This window comes from Dasypus novemcinctus, chromosome 11, assembly GCF_030445035.2.
Source record: "Dasypus novemcinctus isolate mDasNov1 chromosome 11, mDasNov1.1.hap2, whole genome shotgun sequence".
Taxonomy (NCBI): Eukaryota; Metazoa; Chordata; class Mammalia; order Cingulata; family Dasypodidae; genus Dasypus; species Dasypus novemcinctus.
The window spans coordinates 30,843,455-30,858,633 of NC_080683.1; the positions used below are offsets into that span (position 1 = coordinate 30,843,455).

The 15,179-nt window shown below is 35.9% G+C and overlaps 1 protein-coding gene across 2 annotated transcripts in view; it reads left to right on the forward strand.

Moving 5' to 3' along the window:
- Positions 1 to 15,179, forward strand: part of PRIM2 (DNA primase subunit 2) — a 309,771-nt gene that overhangs the window by 135,779 nt on the left and 158,813 nt on the right. The window contains exon 8 of one of the 2 annotated variants that reach the window (XM_071218530.1): positions 14,347 to 14,421. The exons of the other annotated variant lie outside the window; for it this stretch is intronic. Coding sequence (XP_071074631.1) covers positions 14,347 to 14,421 — 75 coding nt within the window. The remainder of the gene's footprint in view (positions 1 to 14,346; positions 14,422 to 15,179) is intronic. 2 annotated transcript variants of the gene reach the window in all.

Here is a 15,179-nt window from a genome sequence, read left to right on the forward strand (position 1 = left end):
CTTATCTGGCAATAAGATTCTGGGAATTCAAAGGAGTGCCAGATTCTTAGAGGCACATTAATAGGAAAGGTTGCATAGAAATGATCTATGTTAAGCTCTGTCCTGAGGATGGGCAGGACACTGGGGTTGTTTGATAGAAAATGGGGGTGGGGGGGAGGCTTTTGTGAGAGAGAAGGGATATGAGGTGCTGAGTGGGAGAGTATGATGAAAGAAATAAATCCTAGGAGATAAGTATCAATCAGATTGTTTTGACTGAAGCAAAAGTTCTGTTAGGAGCACATTTGGAAAAAAGTTGACTAGGTGGGGTAAGACATTCTAATAGAAGGTCTTAGGAGTGAGGCAGAGAGAAATTGTGTATTGAAAATATGGTATTTTAGAGAATTATTAAAATTAAAATGTCCTCATCAGTAGCTTTTTATTTTTGTTTTTATTTTTTATCCCACCCACCCCACCTCCGTTGTCTGCTCTCTGTGTCCATTTGCTGTGTGTTCTTTTTTGTCTATTAGCATTCTCATTAGGTGGCTCTGGGAACTGATTCTGGGACCTTCAGAGTGGGAGAGAGGTGATCGTTCTCTTGTACCACCTCAGCTCCCTGGTCTGCTGAGTTTTTTATTATCTCTCCTCTGTGTCTCTCTTTGTTGTGTTATCTTGCTGCACCAGGTCCCTATGTGGGCCAGCACTCTGCGTGGACCAGCTTGCCTTCACCTGGAGGCCCTGGACATTACAGGAGCCCAATTACTTGAGCCACATCTGCTTCCCAGTAGCATTTTTTATAAATAGAATTTATCTTTCAAATGAATTTATTCCAAATTGAGGAAATGTTAGGGAATTAAGAAAACCTACCTTCTCATTAAAATGACTAAAAGCACAAAGATATGTATATATGCTTTGACAAAATAGTTTTATACATTAGCTTTTGAAGAAAAATATTTGGAATGTATAACCAATTGTTTATGGTAGTATCCTAATTAAGAGCAAAACGTATTTCCAGACTTTCAAAGTTAACTTTGGCAATATTTGAAATGTTGATGACTGTTTGTTTCTTTACTTCTGGACAATGAAATAACCAAATCATCATTCATTTTTCTGAAGAAAATTTGAAAGAATATAAAAATTACAAACATATAACAAGCAATTTCTAAAGAGCAAACCTTTGTCTAACACTATTTATTAGGACAATGTATTATATGTAAAAATTTCAAGAAAATTATAACATTTCTTATGATGTGTTCACGATAAGCAATCTTAATCAAAATAGATTAATTTTAAATATATTCATTTTTATAAAATATCTAAATTTTCAAGGGTTTCACAGTGCCATGTAATGAAAATAGAATGTTCATTAAAAATTTATAGTTTCTTTAAGGCAACAGCATAAATTTTGAGAGCAAATCCCAAAATGGTTTGATGAATAGGGTGTGTTCAAAGGCATGTACTTTAGTCTAACAAATAACAATTTTGAGGATATGTTGTTAACTTTAGATTATGAGAAAAGTTTTTTGAAACCATCTTTAAGTTAATTTCAGGTTTATGTTTTCATTTTGATCATCAGGTACTAATTTGGAAAGTAAAAAATAATGGGCTGTTATATATAATTTCTGTCCAAGGGATAACAGTTTAGCCCTAGGTGCTGAATTTGTATTAAAGAATTATGTTCAAATAATTTCTCATTGAATTGGCAAAATTGGCTAGGAAAAGTCTTTAAACAGTCCTCTTAAACAATTAAAATTACTTTATTGTTCTTCTGACTCTAAACTTAAAACTAAATCTCACTGCAAGGAGAATAAGATGACAAAATGTGTCACTTAGGATTATTCAATTATTTTATGTAAATACAAATCAATTTACTTTGAGGAGAACCATCATACCTTTTAAAGTGAGATCAATCAACATCTTTCTCAGAATTGCTTTCATTTTGCTAATGAATATTTTAATTCTTGAAATATTGCATTTAATTCTCCTTATTAATGACCTTTCCTGCATATGAGTAAATAAATCATGGGCCTGCTAGTAGTTCTAAGTGCTTTCCAAAGAGCATTTAAGTTCTTGTAATCACTAAGCAAAGGAGTGCTATAGATTAAATGTGTTGTAAACTACACATGAAGGCAATGTCTTTTTTATTATCTCTAACTTTAATGGAAGAAAATGTTAATTTAGGGTAATGAAATAGACCTCCAAGTATGATTGGTGAATAGACCATTAGGTTAATTAAAATGAGGATATGTATCACTGCTCTGGTGAAACTGTTATGGTGGAGACAGATTCATTTAGTGCTTGAATAGTAAAATTCAGAATGTGTCACTGCCAAACTGAATATTTACTACACAAAGGAACAAGATTAGTGACACAGGTAATTCAGTTTTGTTTTGTTTACTTTTACCTGGCATATTGTTTGTCATTCTAGAGTGCCTGTCTCTTAAAAGTGAAAATTTATACAATCTTATTTAAATCAATTAAGTATAAATTTTGTTGATTTCCTATCCATCCACGATCCTTGCTGAATTAAATACAAAACAAAAATTTTTTAATAGTGAAGTAAACAGGTTATAACTTTAAAAAACCAGCAACTTTAAATTTATTGATTTGTAAAAATGTAATTGAAATGACCACTGTAACTTAGTAGATATTGGTTCTTTTCAGTATCTGATACTTCAGTAACCTATTGAGAATTAATTTTGTGTAGTTTGCTTTCCACTTGGCGAATTTACCATTTGAATTTATTAAAGATTTCGGTGCTTCATTACTGCACCATAATTTATAAAATTTTATTTAAATGTTTTTTGATTTTTTTTCCTTTGAAGAATCATTGCATAGGACTGGGCACAAAATGGCTTTTCAGTAAAAACTTTCTATTTAGATTTAAAAGGCTTGGCATGATTTGAAGCAAAAATTAAGTTCATTATGCTCTTGTGCTATTAGGTTTCCCCCATCATACGTGTAACTAATATATTAATTTCTATTTAGATCTTAGGTCCATATTTATAGCATCTGGCCTACTAGTCAGCCATCCTAATCATCACCATTTATGTTTGTCTGGGATCTGAGGTAGTATGAATATAGTAAATGATTGCATTGTATGCATGTAGTAAATGATTTATAAAGGGAACCCTTTCCCTAATGATTTAAACAATCAAATCTGTCAACCAAGTATTTTAGTTCTGGGTCCAGTATTGTAGTAGGTGCTTTCATATGCCTAAGACTTTACCTTGGAAAGTTGTACATGATCAGCAGATGTTTATAAAAGAATCAGCTTCTCTACCTAGCATTACAAACAAGAAAACTATTTAGGAAGGGGTGTTTCTCATTCTTTTTTGTTTTAGTTTCTTGGTTATGGGAGCATCTTTTCTTATTTTTCCTTTCCTGAAATTTACCTAGATGATATTTAGTAGGAGATAACTTAGTTTATATGTGTATATAGTAATAATTTTCATGGTATGTAAATATTGCCCTAAAAACTTTGATATAGGACAATATTTAATGTTTATATTAAGAAATTAATCTTCACTCTGTAACTGGATTCACCATAGAGTTTTTCTAAATATTTATAATTGACTTAGGTCATATAACAGGTCTTGTTTTTGGTCCTTCTTTTTTTCATGGATCACTTACTTACGCTATTTTAGAAAAAGAGAATATTGTACTAATTCATTCAGCTTGAACAGGGCCAGAAAGCTATAGTGAGGAAGGCAGTTCTAGGGTTTGGATACTCTCACCCTTAAACTCATGAACCACCTGGTATCTCCTGGTATACCTGTTTCTTTTTTTGTGTGTTCTCCACTATTTTCTTACTATATAATGCCTTCCTCATTTTTTACTTTGTCTTTTATTAATTTTTTTCTGTCTCATAGCTTCTGTTTACTCAGAATTTAGTTTTTCCTTGTCATAGAGTGTTCCAAATTCACATTAGTATTTATCATCCATTGCTCATTTCCCTGTAATGTTTCATTCCTAGTTCACATTCCTGAGGGAAAGAATCTGATTAATTTAAATATCAGTCAAAATAAGCTAATTTATGCTGAGGTTACAGAAGTGACCCAAATAATTTTTTCTCGCTTAGTTCGTCATGGGTTGGTTGAGGGTTCTGCTCTGTATTGGCCTTATTCTAGAATCCAGGCTGATGGAGCAGCCATCATTTGAAATGCTGTCAGAAAAAAAAAAAGAGATCAAGCATACATTGGCTCATTCAGCTTTCACCCAGAGGTAACACATCATTTTGGCTTATATTTCATTGGCCAAAGCAAATCACATCACCATACATGACATTAACGGGATAGGAAAGTACAATCTTTCCATGTGCCCTGGAAGAGAACTGTAATTATTTGGTAAACTAGTTATCAGATGTTTATTTTACTTTTCTTCCTACATGAAAAACACACTCTTTATTCATAGGAGACATTTAAAAATGTTAGGAGAGGAATTAAATCTATATGTTTACCCATGTGACTTCTGGTAACTTCTAGTAGACAGAGTGTACTTTCTCCCTCTAAAGTAAGACTTGTCTATTTAGCATGCCTTGGCCAATGGAACATGGCTGGACATGACATATGCTAACACTGAGTAGAAGCTTTAAAGGTGATCTGTGTGGTTTGGCTTGAATGCTTGCATTTCTGCCTACTGCCATGAGAATAACATTCCAGATAGGCACTGCTCCTTAAGCTTGAATCCCAGAATTAGCAGACATGTAGAACAGAACTGCAGCATGGAGCGGACCTTTATTATCCTTAACTTTCATTTAGTATGAGCAAGAAGAAAATGTTCAATGTGATAAATCACTGAAATTTGGTAGGTGTGCTATTAGCAAAACTGTCTTACAACAATAAGCTTTGGAGTAAGACAACTCAGGCTCCCGTGTTGGCTCTGTTAGCTGTGTGGCTTTCGGTAAGTTATTTAGTTTGGAATCTGGGTTTCTTCATCTATTAAATGACGATTATAATGCCTGGCTCACAGTTTGGTTGTAAGGATTAAATTGGATGATGTATAAAGTGCTTAATACAGCATTCACCATATAGGTAGAGTTCATTTCCCTTCCCTTCAACTTCTATTAATACTCCCCATGAGAGAGTTATACAAGTATATGATTACTTGTTGAGAATCCTGTAGAAAGGATCAATTTTGAGTTTAGGGATTGGATAAAATGGTCTTCTAAAGTGGACTTCTTTAGCCCAAATCTAAGAATTTCCTTCTCAAGAGAGCTAAGATGCTCTTATAAATGACCTCTTTTTCACAAATGATAGATTCCTCTACAGTGATAAGTCAACTAGGCTTTTATAGAAAGAACTGACTAAATTGGCCCCACCACAGCATGCTTACCAAACCCATAGCCCTTCTGGAGATGCTGCTGTGTTGAATAGTCAGTTTGGTTAATAAAGAGCCCCATCCCCACCTCTTCCATCTACCTCCTCCATGGACCAAGGGCAAAGAATCTATAGACATATTTTAATACTATTCCCTTCAAAAGGTAGAACCTAATCCCATTCCTGAAGTGTGGGCTTCATTTAATGAACTCACTTCCAATGAAAAGAAAGTGGCAGAAGTGTTGGCATGTAACTTCCAGGACTATATCATAATAGACATTGTGGCATTGTTGCTCTTTATCTTGGATTGCTCACTTTAAGGGAAACCAGCTGCCATGCTGTAGGGACACTCAAGCAGCCGAATGGAGAAGTAGACATGCGGTAAAAATGTAGGCCTCCTGTCTGTAGCCAGAAGGAGCCGAGACCACTAGCCAACGTGAATGAGCCATCTTGGATGCAGATCTCCAGCTCCACCAGTCCTAGTCAAGATGCTTACAGCCCTGACCACCACCAGCTTATGGTCAGCTTCATGAGAGATCCTGAGCCAGACCACCTAGCTAAGATGTCTTTGGATTTCTGACTCTGAAAAACTGTGTGAAATAATATATGTTTATTGTTAAGCTAGTAAGTTTTAGAGTAATTTATTACACAGCAATGTGTAGCTAATACTTCAAATCTCAGAAGAGATTTAGATATCTTTTCATTAGCACCCAGTGAATTCTTTCATTTAGGCAAAATGAACCAAAATAAAAAAAGAATTTGTCACATCTAAAATTGGTTTCATTTGTTCACCGTTAAAAACGACAGTTTTAATAAAACACTGAGAGGGAGAACAGGGATGAAAAAGCATGACTTAATTTGAAAAAATGTATGATGTGCTCAGCTTTAGTCTCATCCAAAGACTTTTTAAAAAAAATTGATGACTTCTCTTGTTTTCTTTGATTTTCTACACCAGCAGTTTTCAAAAATCTATAGGCCTTATAGTTAAAACAGGTGCAAGGGGATTTTCTGAGGTAAAAAAGGGTGTGGAGGCACCGAGACCCAGAAGCTCTCCCTTACCCATTCAGAAAGTATGGAAGACTGGGGCAGCCTTATTCTCTCTACTTTTCTGGTATGTTTGATACCATATGGTGGGAGCAGTAACAGATAAAACACTATGAATGGCTTTTTTTCTTTCTGTCTCCAAAGTTTTTTGGGGTCCTATTTTCTGAAACTTATAATTAAAGAAAAAGTAGAACAACTTGTTAGATATCAGAGGGAGAATGAGTCTAGAAAAATTTTCTAGACGTAGGCATTGTTAACCAATAAAAACGTTAAATATTTTGGAGTACTTAGCGATAAATTTCAGTGGATTTTTGTAGAACTTTTCCTGATATTCTGGAATATACCAGAGTCTCTATAAGCTTCTACTCTTAGAATTGAACGGTTTCTACAATTTCATAGACAGAAATGGTTTTTGAAAACCATTAAGAAGACATTTTTGACAGTGCTTGTTAAGTTCTATCGTCTTTAGCAGTTTTAAATATCTGCTGGATTTTAAACCTCTGCCATTCTCAAGAGCATCTTTTAAGAGTTTAATGATTTAAGTCTTCTGTCAGGCCTGGCTTATGGCTGTCTGTCTGATTTTTATTTTTTAAATTGAACTTTAAGATTCACTTCTAGGTGTACCTTTGAATTCTCTCTTTGTTTTTGATTTACTGCAAAAGTAATATTAATTTTACAAGACTGCTCCTAAGCTGTGTTTTCCTGACTCTTGGATTTTCTCCACGAAAAATGAAGACGGACTTCTTAACCAAGTGTTATTGGAATAAGATCAATTTTATGAAGCCTGACGACTTCTTATTCTGAATTTTACCTGAGCGATGTTCTAGCTTAACTGAATGGCTCATAATGTTGAGAGACTCTCACATCAGCTCCTTTATTGATTAATGACACAGATAAGAAAAATATACCGTGTTGCAGAGGGATTAGACTCAAGGAACCTAGAAGTCTCTCATCTCATCTCTACATAGTTGAAGTCTGTATTTGAGGATGATATGATCCATGAAAGAGAAGGAAAAGTCCAGGTTTAGTTCAGCAATGTGGGGTGGAGAGGAGGAGGGATGGGGAGAGAGAAGGCCTCATGCAGTGATGTAGATTTGAAAATAGAAAGTCATATAGCTACCACGAAAACATTATATAAAAACCTTGGTAAGTAAATGGCTTTGCTGATGTAGTAGAAAGATGGGCAGTGTTACTGATTGTCTTGTTTAGCTGTCAAAGAATATTGTGCTGCTTCTTACATCTGCCCTCACCTGTTTCTTCACCTGTTTCATCTTACTGAGATGGATAAACCCTGTAGTTTAGGACTGTCAAGGATACTGCAATCAGTACTGTCATTCTTGCTCTAAGTCCTGGCAACAGAAGCGGCAGATGTGTAAGTGCGTTTGCAGTGTTTCTGAAGGTCTGAAGATTATAAAAGAGCTCACAGCAGGTTGGGTAGCATAATTCAACAGGGAATCCAGTGTAAGTCAGCTTCTCGAAGAGAAATGTTGGAATTCAAGATGGCAGTTTAGTGGTTTTAAAAGCTTGAGATCTGGAACCAGACTGTCTGGTTTCACGTCTTCTCTCCTTTATTATTTAAACACTCCAAGCTGCCGTTGTTTTTCCGTAACATAAGGATAGTCATAGGCAAAAGGGTTAAATGAGATGACAGGTTTTGGCCACATGCGTGCCCACAGCATGGTCATTGTCTTGATGGGGGTGGTAACGGTGATAACTTCCACGTAGAATTCCCCTTGCTCAGATAAGTAAAAAAAAAAAATGCAGGAAGCTGGATAAACATAGATTGTTTGTGACCATTTTGACAAAGATAAAGAGTGTGGTAAAAACCTGAGGTAAAGCCTAGGTAAAGCCCAAGATGGTACGAAAGATAAATGTAGACACCTTAGCTCTTTATGAAAATTGACGGAATCAAGAAAGAATAATTTGTGGACTTTCAGAATAACTCGTTTGCTAGCATTTTTACTTCTATACACTTGAAAATTTATATTGGTTTCACCCAACTATTGTCCTGAAAGCTTTGAATTAATGTTAAAATTTTATCCTGAAATTTTTATTGTATTTCACAAAAGGTCAAAAAAATATATGGACATTAGAAAAATGAAACTGATTACCCTCTTTGTTACCAGTTACCAAAACTGTAGATGATCCTTTCTTATGTCTGGCCCGATTATGATACAGGATTGGATCAAGGGATATGCTGGGGTTTATACTCCTAGTTTCATTGTCTGTGACCTGCCTGTGACCTCAGCGTCTCTGGCCTCTATAGGCTGTGGCAATAGGAAGATAGCTCAATGTTGTAGGCATATTTCTTTTGCCACTTAAAAGATCACCACTTTCTTGGAGCTGCCACCTTGGCCATTTCTTCATTCTATTGTGGCAGGTATTCTAAGAGGGTCAGCTAGCATGCTGTGGCAGTTATTCCTTCTAATTATTATTTTTAACAAAACTCTGATGGAGTCTTTAACCAAAAAAAAAAAGGGATGTTTCCAGTTAATCAAGATTTAACTTCTTGGGGAAAAAAGGTGGCAGCTGTTAAACAAATGTGGTCCGACATCCCCTGCCACGTGCTTCTCTTTAGTTTCTGGTTCATTATGTTGCGTGTTAGTACTGTTTATATCAAGGTAGCCTTGTGCTCTATGGTAAGAAATGAGCCAGCTTTCTCAGGCTGTTAAGACATTTTTAGCTTTTCGTCAGATTAAAGAGGTAGAGTTTTTGAGTGGCAGAGGAGTAGTGGGAAGAGCCCTGGATTGGAAATCTAGGACTGAGTTCTAGTCCTTGTTTCATCACTGACTGTCGACATGATTTCCTCAACTACAGAATGAGGGAGAGTAGGCAAGATGATGTCTCTGATTTTTTTCTAACTTTAATTTATCCTTCTTTGGTTCTAATTCAAGCCTCTTTTTAAGAGGTGGAGGGCAGAAGTGCTATCAAATGGTTTTTTAAAGCATTCTCAGAGATTTCAAACTGTTCAGGTTCTTTTTACACTATTACACTGCAGTACATGAAAGTACTGGGTGTTAATAATATCTTAAACCTAAATAAGGGGTTTTCCTCACACATAAGTCCCCATCTTCAGGTTGTGATGGTATTCTAGGGTGGGTTAGTTGGTTGGAAAAGAGAAATTTGTGCAAAGAAGAGAAATGGATGCTGTTGCTGCACTCAGTGGTCTTGAGATTGGATCAGTATCCTTTACATGGTTTGGAAGTTTCTTTCATAATCTCTTCCCTGCCTCTTCTTCTCTAGTCACACTGGCCTTCTTTAAGCTCCTGGGCTGTAGCATGCTTCATACTGACATAGTCTTTTACTGGGTAATATCCTTTCCAGGAATGATCTTTGCTGTTCTACCTCTCTCAGTGGAAAGCTCTTTGCTGCCTCTCCTCTTTCAGTTAGTTAACTCCTACTCGTTTACCAAGTCTTCCTCAAGAATCTCTTGAAGTGACCTGCCTAACTCGCTTTTCCTTGTTATACATATTCGCAGTATACTGTACCCTCTTGTAACACTTGTTACATTGTAATGTCATCTTTATTTGTGTGATTATTTGGTTAATCAATTCCTTTCCCAATACACTGTAAGCGCCAGGAGACTGGATCATGCCTGCTTTTACTCTTTTGTATTTCTAGTGCCACCTTCAGTGTCTAGAACACAGGAGCCCAGTGTATATTTGTTGGATGAATGAATGAGCCAAAGATATCAGAGCCTCTTGACTTTGAATAAATAATGATAATAATAACAACCACCACAATGACAGCAACTAATATTTATTGTGTCCTCTCAGTATGCCAGGCATGATCTTCATATCAGTTTTTTTTACCAGCCACTACACAAAGCATTTCATTTGTTATTTTGTATAATTCTAACAGTATGTTTTAAAGTCAATAATGTTGTTGTTCCTATTTTTTAGAAAAGGAAATTGAGGCTCAGAGAAGTGTAGTAACTCACCCAAGCTACCGAGACACAGACCTGCTATTGTAATGCAGGCATTTGGGCTCTGGAGTCCACATTGTCAGCAACTGGAAGTTTTACAGAAAATATAAAAGCTTTCTGTAGTATTTATTTTCCAGTTTAAAACCTATCTTTTGCACCTAAATCTTTATTCTTTTTTATTGTATCCACCACTACCATCAGAGTGTGGCAGATATCTTGTCATTCATTTTGACTACCAGGCATCTAATTTCCTGGGAAATTCCTCTGTGTGGAATTTCTTTCTTTGTCCTATGAGGGCATAGGCTTCCTCCTCCTACATAAGCTAAAAATGTCAGTTACTTGCTTTCCCAGCATTCCTTGTCACATATATTGTGTGTACTACAGACCCTGAATCAGAAGCTGGTGGCACAAAGAAGGTACTGGGGAAAATTCATTCTGCTGAGGATTAGACAGCAGTCATAGCTAAACTAAGCTTTCAGAAACAGCACTGGCAGCCATTCTAGAGGCAGTGCCCAGCAGCCAGAATTAGCGGTGTTGGTGGTGGTGCAAACTGCAGAGTCTGTGCCCAGAAACAGCGCAGTACTTTATGGGACCACTTAAGGCATGATTCTCTTTGTCTGTGAGTGCAGCCTAGAACGTAACTCTGGAGCCAGACTGACTGGGTTCATACCTCAACTTAAATTTCAGCTCTGCTATTTATCAGCCTTGTAACCTTGCTTGAGGAGGTTAGTTAATTGCTCTGTGCCTCAGTTTCCTCAAATTTTAAAAAGGGGAAGATAATAATATGTACTAAGTAGACTTTTTGTGAGGAATAGATGAGTTAAAACTCTCAGGACAGTATCTGGCATATTTATTTTAAGTGTATATTTGTGTTTTCTATTGTTTTCTGTCTCTCTGGATTATCCCTAAATATGCTTTTTTAAAACAAATTATTTTTCTGCTTAAATTGATCAGTTGGAGTGTATTACAACTTAGAAACCTGATTATAGCTATAGCATGAGTTTATAGAATTACAGTTATGTGTGGGGTATAGTATGTTGAAGGATTTCTTTTTTGGAGGGGTTTTATATTAATATATGTCTGGGCCAATGTTTATGTTATTTTCATTAAAATGCTTTATTCATTTACTCTTTAATTACTGTAGAGTTGACTTACTTCGTTTAACATCTGAGGCTTTGAGTCCTGGCTAATTGCAACAGTTTATAAACTATGAAAAAAAGTTCCTTCCTAACCATCAAATAGTTACGAGTTATGAGGAGTCATCTGTGAGGAGTCACCATGTTAAGATGTACTGGCTCTTGTCAGGCAGTGATTTCATTATCATCATTATTGCAATTATCTTGGCATATGTTTATTGCTGATAATTGGTTCTCTATGAAGAGCCTGTTTAACTCACTTCTCATCTGAGTGAAGGGCTATTCAGAGTTTGAGTTTCCCTCTGGAACCCTCTTTATGCTGCACAATGCCTTCTGGCACATTAGTTTTCAGTCTGTGAAAGCAGATACTTTCAAATGGGAAAATGTCATGCAAGGTGAACTATTGGTATTTTCACAGCAGGCAAATTTTTACCACCCTCAGTATAAAAACACTACTGAATCACATTTATGGTTTTGTCACCACTACAATGAGAACACATAGTGACATTTAAACATAGGAAAACTCAACCTCTAATATTGACTGTTAATGTGGAAAACTTGAAAGAGCAGGTAGAACACTCTGACCTTAACTGATGTGAATTCTCTAATCAGAGCATACAGATCAGTCAAATATTTGACTTATTGATTTTAGAGAACCAAGCTGTTTTGTATGCAGGGTGTGAAAATAGTATGAGTTTTCATCCTTGATTTCACAATAATCAATGAGTCAGTGTCTTGTGCAGTAGATTTGAATTTATGTTGAATGGTATACACTTTCATATTTTAACATGTTTAACAGAAGGGATCTTCAGTTTTCTCATACTTAGAGCTATATATTTTAAGGACAGTGTTATTAATATATATATCTTTGTTTTGAAAATGATATTAATGAATTCATTCATTAACGAGGATGTACTGTTATTAGCATACTACCATAATTTTTAAAAGTAGTTTTATTGAGATATAGTCACATATTGTACAGTCTATCCAAAGTGTACAATCAGTAGCATTTAATGTAATCACAGTGTTGTGCATTCATCACCACAAAACATTTTAGAACAATTTCATTACTCCAAAAAGAAAAATTCCACATCCCTTAGCAGTCACCTTTCAATCCCTCTATCATACCCCAGCCCTACATAACTACTAATCTAATTCCATCTTTATAAATTGATTTATATTTACATTTTATATAAATGAAATCATACAGTATTGTTAGTACTTTGTGTCTGGTTTCTTTCACTTAGCATACTTTTTTATTTGCTTGATACTTTTAAAAGACCCCAAACACACAGAACTATAAATTTCCCCTGTCTATATTTGAGTATAAGTCTTTTCTGCACTCTCATTCCTCTAAATTTTGTTCTTTTGTAAAATTATCCATCTAGAACTTTATCTGTCAATTTCTAGTATACCAGAGGCTAAAAATAAAATAGGTTGAGTTACCCTGACATGTTAAAGGAGCCCTTTCTGTTTTTGTTTAAGTTGACCTTAAGAAACATAACCTTTTGGACAAATAGTATTTAATAAATTTTGCTTCCTAAAACAATAATGTAGGTAGATTTATATTTGAGCATTTGTGCCATTTTGTCAGAACTGTTTTCCATTTTCCCTTAATTTCTTCAATCACACTTTACAAATATTTGAAACACTTTTATTTCCTAACTAAAGATAACTTTTTTGTCCTTGCAGCCTCTTGTCCTTGTGGCCTTTTTTTGTGCTTGTAGTTGACTCTTCCTTTTTTTTAGATTTTATTTTTTTTATTTATTCCCCCCGCGTTCCCCCTTCCCCCAGTTGTCTGTTCTCTGTGCCCATTTGCTATGTGTTCCTCTGTGTCTGCTTCTGTTCTTGTCAGCTGCACAGGGAATCTGTGTCTCTTTTTTGTTGCGGCAGCTCTCCACATGCATGGCCCCCACTCCTGGGCAGGCTGAACTTTCATTCGCCCTGGGTAGCTCTCCTTTACGGGGAGCACTCCTTGCGCATGGGGCTCACCTCTGCGGGAGACACCCCTGTGTGGCACGGCACTCCTTGTGAGCATCAGCACTGCGTATGGGCCAGCTCATCACACGGGTCAGGAGGTCCTGGGTTTGAGCCTTGGACCTCCCATGTGGTAGGCGGACACCCTATCCGTTTATCCAAGTCCGCTTCTCCTTGTAGTTGAGTCTTTACTTAGATTTGTTCACCAGTTAGTGGGCTTGGGTTTTTAGTGTGCTAGTTGCTTTAAGTAAAATGGGGGGACAATTTCTTTTTGAATCTATACGTAATTTCTAGTGAAGATTGCAACTGGAACAGTGCTGCTTTGGAAGAATAATGGAGAGGGAGTAAATAGTAACAGGCCTATTTCAGAATGACTTCTGGGAATCTGAAACCTCAGAAATCTTAATCTTGAAATGCCATTGAGAAATTATATTAAAAAGGTATTTATTAAATAATTAAATGTACATCTCACTGTTAGCAGATGTTAATTCTAGTTTGATAGGATTAATATACTTTATATTTCAAAATCATACCAGGTTTCAGTTACAGCTAACTTCAGTTACAATCTATTATCATGTGCTTTCATTTTTATGGTTCAAACAGTGCCTCCATTCTAGATTTTCATGAGAAACTACACCAGTACTTCAGCTGTTCCTACTTACTAGCTACTTTCTCCTCATGTGAACTTGAAAGATTGAATAAGAGGAAACCAGAATAAGTCCAATGGGAGCTTTCATTATGAAGATAAGTAAAGCCACCTGTTTAAAATCCTGTGAGATCAGAATCCAAATCTTCCCTACTCTATTTTTGTAAAAAGTATTAAAGGGAAATATAATTAACTATAGCAATAGTTGAGTTGCTCAATACAACACGGCTATATATATGTGCTAGACATCAAGTCCAATTTTTTTTTTTCCCATACTGAGTCTAACTTGTATAATTTTAGATCTTGCCTTTCCTCTTTCTCCAGGGAGCACCTGGTTTGGGAAAGGTACTCGGAGATTTGAACCGAGGTTCATGCTCCTGGAGAGATGACCAAGACAAGGTACCAGACAAATGGTGGATAGGATTGGCCATGTCAGAGGGAAGAGCAGGAGAGGAAAAGAGAGGGAATTAACAGGGCAAAAAGAAAATAGTGTGTGTGTGTGGGGGGGGGGGGGGGCGGGGAAGGCAGTGAAGAAGATAGCATGGAGAAAAGGTAGAGGTTGGGGAGAGAGAGAAGCTACAGAAAAGTGCATGATGAAAAAAGAATGAGGCAGAATGCATTCAAATAAAGCAGAAAAATAAGTAATGAGAAAAAGCAGTTCAAGAAACTTAGGGGAAGATGAGAAAAATGAGAGTTAGAAAGATGGTATGGAAAAAGAGCTTGACCTTCTGTTCATTGTTCTGCTAAAATAGGTAGTGGTCACTGCTCACGGCTACTTGTTATGTTTATGTTGAAGGTGAAATTACAGCAGTTTAGAGTAGGTCATTATTTAATACCTTATAGTTCTTGAAGAAGAATGGATAAGTGACTTTTGCAGAGAGTCACAAGGTTAAAATGAACTAGGTGAGTCATCAAATTACCTTGTTTTCCTAAGAAAAAACTTAAGCGTACAGTTGGGTAAGATAATTTCTTTGTGTGATAACAATTTTTTATTACATACATCAAAAGTTGAATTTTGTGTATTTTACTTAAGATGTGAGAGAAAGGAAAACTTAAAAGTAAAAAAAAATTAGAATGCAAGTTATTATAAAGTTGTTGGTAGAATTTATTCTAGAGCACTTATTTTGAGATATGCTGGATTTTGAGAGAGCTGTCCT